General features: G+C 33.9%; 1 protein-coding gene across 3 annotated transcripts; it reads left to right on the top strand.

The window, feature by feature from the left end:
* The first annotated feature begins 1,944 nt into the window (after window positions 1-1,944).
* LOC120089879 (silicon efflux transporter LSI2) lies at window positions 1,945-5,714 on the top strand. 3 transcript variants are annotated; one of them, XM_039047315.1, is made up of 5 exons: window positions 1,945-2,292; window positions 2,420-2,552; window positions 3,140-4,446; window positions 4,541-4,730; window positions 5,240-5,502. In XM_039047315.1, exons 3-5 carry the CDS (start codon window positions 3,259-3,261, stop codon window positions 5,500-5,502), a joined length of 1,641 nt encoding a protein of 546 aa, XP_038903243.1. In that variant the 5' UTR covers window positions 1,945-2,292; window positions 2,420-2,552; window positions 3,140-3,258. The 3 variants fall into 3 exon arrangements, with proteins under 3 accessions (XP_038903243.1, XP_038903236.1, XP_038903252.1); XM_039047308.1 differs by lacking the exon at window positions 2,420-2,552; XM_039047324.1 differs by lacking the exons at window positions 1,945-2,292; window positions 2,420-2,552 and having other exon boundaries at window positions 3,259-4,446; window positions 5,240-5,714.
* The last annotated feature ends 585 nt before the right edge of the window (window positions 5,715-6,299 follow it).

Genomic DNA, 6,299 nt, shown 5'->3' on the forward strand with positions numbered 1-6,299 from the left:
TTTAAAAATAATTATGATATGGACTTTAAAATTACTTTTCCGTTGTCTTTTTCGAATTCTTTTTCACCGGGTGTGAATCAGGATAAAGGGAAACTAGAATTTGGTGGCTCCTAAAATCCTCAACTTTCATTTATCCGCATACTCGTTCATCCCCGCTGGGGGAATGGGATTTGCCCATAAGCTATAAGGGCGAGGTGGTTGGAGGTGAGCTAAAGTGGAATGACGGAGATTGGATGGCATGGAAAGCTGAGTAGGGTTTGGGGCGAGTTGTGGGCTACATTAGATATGGGTTGAAATGGCGAGAGCTGAGATAACGATGATGTTTGGGAAGAAGCAGACCCGATGGAAACACCAAGATTAACAGTGAAATATAATTAATTATAATTTTTTAAAATTTGTTTATAGATATTAACACTAAATACTTTTTGGTTAGTATTATGTAAAATAAAAAGTTAAAAGTGTAAATCATGCATCTTAAGAATCAAATTGATAAAAAACTCAAATCCAAAAGCATAATTGCAACATTTTAAATTTTAGATACAAAATTGAAATCGAACCAAATGATTTTTCTTGGGAAAATTACCTTTTTGTCCCCATATTTTGAAGAATATGTGCACTTGGCCCACGATTTTTAAATACGTACGTTTTTAGTTCCTATATTTATAAAAATATGTTTATTTGGTCATAGAGTTTTCAAAATATACATTTTTAGTCATCGGATTTATAAAATAGATTTAAAAGGTCGTTGAAATATTTTTGTTTGATTTTTTAAAAATAATTACATGATATTTAAAATTAGAAAAAAATATGAATTTTAAAAATTATTCTTCTAATTTAAAATGCAATATAATTATTCAAAATAATAATATAAAGTTATTTGAGGGATTGTTTAGACCTATTTATTAAGGGACTAAAAATGTAAGTTTTGAAAATTCAATGACTATATGAGTCTATTATTATAAACCTGAGAACTAAAAAAGTATGTTTTTAAAACTCATTGACCAAACACAGATATTCTTCGAAACTTGAGGATCAAAAGGATCATTTTTCCAATCTTTCTTTTATATATAATATATGAGATGAAAGAACCAAATCGAGTACAAGTTCATCTAGGTTGAACTATATAAATTGGACTAATTTTTTTTTAAAAAATAAAATAAAAAATAGAAAAAATCTATTTTGTCTATGAACTAACGTGCATTTAATAAAATTTACGTGTAGAAGATAAATTCATGCAACTATTACATTTATTGAGTTTGTATTAAATTTGGAAATGATTGCTTAAGTTTTTATTAAATGCTACAAAAAGTTCAATGATGAGGATTAAGAAGAAATCGCATCACTTCTTTTGTTTATTTTATTTTATTTCCTTTTTTATTTTGAGTTTTAAAAAAAAATTGTACTACTTTTCAAAAAAACAAAACAGAGAAAATTAATGACATCACAATAAACTCAAAAGTACAATTAAATATAAAACCAGCACCCGTCCCCACAGGTGGCCCACGATCCACCTTCCTCCTCCGCGGCTCCACCGGCCACCGCCGCCGCCGCCACCACCTGTCTCTTCAACCTTGAGTTTCCGTTTGCAGGTGCACCTGTTGACTTGGTCCAGGCTAGAACCTTCATAAGGGCCCCCCACTTTTGTAGGGCCTTTGACTCATAAATGAGAAAATCGCGATTTCTACGACGACGGAGGAAAAAAGATCGACGGTTGCTCCGGCGACGAATGGTGGAGCCCGCCGCTGACTGTGATAGAATTGATACAATGAGATTGAAAGGACGAACGGTAAACTTGTTTAGCGATGGGGTTCTTAAACTCAGGGTTAAAAATCTGTTCAATTATTATTACTAACCCTTATCCCAATTTGTCCATTGGTTTGAAAAAGCTTCACGATCTTCACAATTAATAGTCTGTGAAGAAATGAACGGCTAATATGCTGAACACATCGATGAATAGTATTGTTGAATTTTGTTTTTAGTTTAAAAATGTAAATAGGAATTCAATTTTAATAATGGATTCAGGAATCCCATTCCCAGATAACTTGAACGGCTCGACGAAATAGCTATGAAATTGGTTACTGATAAAAAATTCTGTCTGTATGTAGGCATTATTTAATATAAAAGCCGAGAGCTCACCATGTGGACAGGAATGAAGTTCAACCTTTTGTTTTTCTCTCAATTACTGTGAGAACCTCCATAATATCCACTTTTGATTTGATTCCCATTCATTTTCAAAGAGAAAGCAAGATTAGATCTCTTCTTTTTCGGATCCAGATGCAAACAAATTTTTTTGTAAGTTCTTTATGCTTCACTTGCAGACTTCAAAACTTGGTTCATCTTTATAATTTCTGATGATCTGTTTTCAATGGTAGTGTATCAATTTGAGTCCATTTTTACAAACTTTCCTCTAATGATGTAGGGCCCCTCTTAATCCTTTTGTCTTTTAAACTTGAATTTGTTAACTTCCAATCTGGGACGTATTGTATTCGTTGTACTGGAGATTGAAAGTTCCATGTTTAAGCCATGGGAGCTTGGGGCCGCCCTTTCCTGAAGTATGTTAAATATAATTTTGCTACCCTTAATTTGGTTCCCATCTCCTATTCTTCTTGGAAGATTTGGATTTTGAATTCAATGGCAATGACTATTTAGAAACTAATGTCACTGCCCAAATGCGATCCAGTTGGTAATCTGGTATAGAAGTGGCTGAAAAAGCAGAGTTTCAATGATACCATGTTCTTTTCTATATAATTGTATGAGTCCTACTTCTAAAAGTTCTAGCTATTAGATTAATATTCATTCCCAATATATTGCCTGAACTTTTTGTTAATTAATGTTGCATGGCAAGTGGACTTCTTATCTTCAAAGTTAAAATATAGAGGAAGTGCTTACAAGTTGGCTCAATCAACATTTATCTCTTAGAGTTTAGCTTTTAGAAAGTTGGATATTTCATGTATAAATTCTTCACTGGTGGTTTATGTTCAGAAATTTTGTCAGCAGTTCAAGCTACATAGAAGGTTCCTTGTACCACTTTTTTTTTCTTGTGTCTATCTATCCTATCTTAGCTTTCCATCATTTTGCTTATAGTTTCCTTTTGGTAATATGACTCTATCAAGATATTCAAACTAAATTTTCTTCTCAGGTTGGCTTGGACGAGTAGTTGAATCAAAATACTCGGCTACTCTGGTGCTGAAAAGACATTTGAAATAAATTCCAGTCATTCAGGTTCAAGGCTGATTCAAGTCGAATCTGGTTGTAAACATGGCCATGGATCATACTGTAAAAGTCATTCTAGGCTCAATTGCCTTCGCAGTCTTCTGGTTATTAGCTGTTTTCCCTGCTATTCCATTTCTACCAATTGGGAGAACAGCAGGATCTCTCCTAGGGGCAATGCTAATGGTTGTATTTCGAGTCCTAACTCCAGATCAAGCATATGCGGCCATTGATCTCCCAATACTTGGTCTTCTGTTTGGGACAATGGTAGTTAGTGTTTATCTTGAAAGAGCTGATATGTTCAAGTATTTGGGTAAGGTGCTGTCGTGGAAGAGTAAAGGAGCAAAGGATTTAATCTGTCGAGTGTGTCTGATATCTGCAATTTCAAGTGCGTTTTTCACCAATGACACCTCGTGCGTGGTTTTGACTGAATTTGTTTTAAAAATTGCCAGGCAACATAATCTTCCACCCCGTCCCTTCCTTCTTGCCCTTGCATCAAGTGCAAATATTGGCTCTTCAGCAACACCTATTGGCAACCCCCAAAACTTGGTCATAGCTGTTCAGAGTAAAATTCCTTTTGGGCAATTTGTGATTGGAATACTCCCAGCGATGCTTGTTGGTGTTGTTGTAAATGCTTTAATTATTCTTATCCTATATTGGAAATTGTTATCTGTCCAGAAGGATGAAGAAGATCCATCCCCAGAAATTGTTGCAGACGAAGATGTGCTTTCTCATAGATTTTCACCAGCCAGATTGTCACACACACAAATTCCATCCATCAACTCTGCAGAATGGGATTCTCGGTTGGATTTAATGAATGCACAAAGTTCTCCATGCTCGAACGCAAATGTTGAAACTCTAAGAAATTCAGTAAGTTCAAAAGATAATGAAATCCACCGGTCTCATAGTGCTATGACAGAGTCAGCAAGAATATCTGATGCTTCAAAAGAGTGGCTGCCCAATGCATCTCCTCAGAAAAGGGAAGAAGGTTTTTCTTCTAAGAGCGTTAACTCTATGGAGAAACAGAAAGAACCAGTATCTTTGCAGTCCTCTGAAGGAAAGGAACATTGGAGCACCAAATGGAGAAGGATTGCATGGAAATGCTGTGTTTATCTTGTGACTATAGGAATGCTAATTGCTTTATTGTTGGGCTTGAATATGTCATGGACTGCAGTGACTGCTGCACTTGCTCTTGTCGTTCTTGATTTCAAGGATGCTCAGCCATGCCTAGAAAAGGTTCGAACCATTATTCTTTGTTCGTCTTTAATTACTGCAAATTATAATTTTTCCATGGAATTTAACAATACCTTTTTTGTTACTATTTCTACAGGTTTCCTATTCACTTTTAGTCTTCTTTTGTGGGATGTTTATGACGGTTGATGGATTTAACAAGACTGGATTACCAAGTGCCTTTTGGAATTTCATGGAGCCACATGCGCAGATCGATCGTGTTTCTGGGACTGTTGTTCTTGCTCTTGTCATACTGTACCTCTCAAACTTGGCTTCAAACGTGCCTACTGGTATTAAATTCTTCTCCTCCCACTGTTCCTTGTTTTCCCAATTTTCAATTTTCTTTTCCATTTCTATCTTAAATTATGATAGCCTTTATAGAATGAAGATTCCAATATAGCAAAGAAACCCTGACCACCTTTATTTGGAGGTTTTTTGGTGTTTAATTATATGAAATGAACAAAATAATTTATCAAGAAATTTCTGATTATGAGTAGAATCACTGCAACTGATGTTTAAATAAGGTTGAGGTTATGAACATATGACAAAATCAACAAACAGACGGGAAAAAAAACACTGGTTGTCATTGTTTGCTTAGCATTTCATGATTAGATGAGGATAGATAGGTACTAACTCAAAAAATTAATCTCTTCATTTGATTTAAGGTTTTGAATGAAAAGTGATAAGCACATAATTTTTCTTGATTAGTGAACATTATGTAATTCTCTGGTTCGATTGACCCATTAGTTGCCGTGAGAATGCAATTGTATCTTATGCTTTGTCGTTGTCGATTTGTTAGTTCTTCTGCTTGGAGCACGAGTTGCCGCATCGGCTGCTGCAATATCTGCAACCGAAGAAAAACGGGCATGGCTTCTTTTAGCTTGGATCAGTACTGTAGCTGGAAATCTCTCATTATTAGGGTCAGCTGCAAACTTGATAGTGTGCGAACAGGCTCGTCGCACTCCACAGCTAAGCTACAATTTATCCTTCTGGAATCATCTCAAATTTGGAGTTCCCTCAACTCTTATTGTTACAGCCATTGGTTTAGTTCTTATAAGATGATTTTCTTGTTTTTCTTTGCTTTCTTTTATTGTTTTTCTACAATAAAGTTTTATTTTATGAAGGTTAGAATTGTAGATTTCGTTTAAAGTTTATATATATATATGGAGAATGTTTTCTTGAAAAGTCTGTACAAATTCAAGTATGAAACAAATGTTCGATATATGGTTGAGTTGAAAATGGAAATGAACTGATAAATAGCCATTTTTGTTCAATGCCTCCTTTTTCTCTTTATTGTTATATATATATATTTATTATTGTTCTTATATTAGCTGTATGATTATTTTGAACAGGGTGTTCATGGTTTGGATTGAGTTGAAAGATTTTTTAGACCCAACCCAATTGTTCAGGTTGTAAATTTTTTCAACCCAAATAACCCTTATTAAAAAACAAACTCAACCCAACCATGGAATTTTTGGGTTGGGTTGGTTCGGGTTAATTGGATCATTTATTTAAAATTTTGTTTTAAAAACAAGAAAAATGTAAATATATAAAAATCTAATTTAATTATTTTCATATATTAAATTAAGATTAACAACTCAATTTCAATTAAAATTTTCGAGAAACAAAAAATATTAAAATTAAATAAAATTAAAATCAATATATGTATAAATAATTGTGTTATAAGTAATAACAGAATATATTTTAAAGTTAATAATAAATTCGGGTTAGTTAAGTGAACTCATGAATCAACCCAATTTATAAAATTTTCATTTATTTGAATTTAACTCAACCTAAATGAGTTGAGAACCCAAACCACACGGGTTGGGTTGGGTTGATCGGTTTTTTCGGATCATTGG

This window comes from Benincasa hispida, chromosome 1, assembly GCF_009727055.1.
Source record: "Benincasa hispida cultivar B227 chromosome 1, ASM972705v1, whole genome shotgun sequence".
Lineage (NCBI taxonomy): Eukaryota > Viridiplantae > Streptophyta > Magnoliopsida > Cucurbitales > Cucurbitaceae > Benincasa > Benincasa hispida.

Bases quoted from the DNA above. Each gene is read 5' to 3' on its own strand.
- LOC120089879 (XM_039047315.1), top strand. From the start codon at position 3,259: ATGGCCATGGATCATACTGTAAAAGTCATTCTAGGCTCAATTGCCTTC. The intron at 4,447-4,540 runs GTTCGAACCATT...CTATTTCTACAG, and splicing joins CTCAGCCATGCCTAGAAAAG to GTTTCCTATTCACTTTTAGT. The intron at 4,731-5,239 runs GTATTAAATTCT...TCGATTTGTTAG, and splicing joins GGCTTCAAACGTGCCTACTG to TTCTTCTGCTTGGAGCACGA.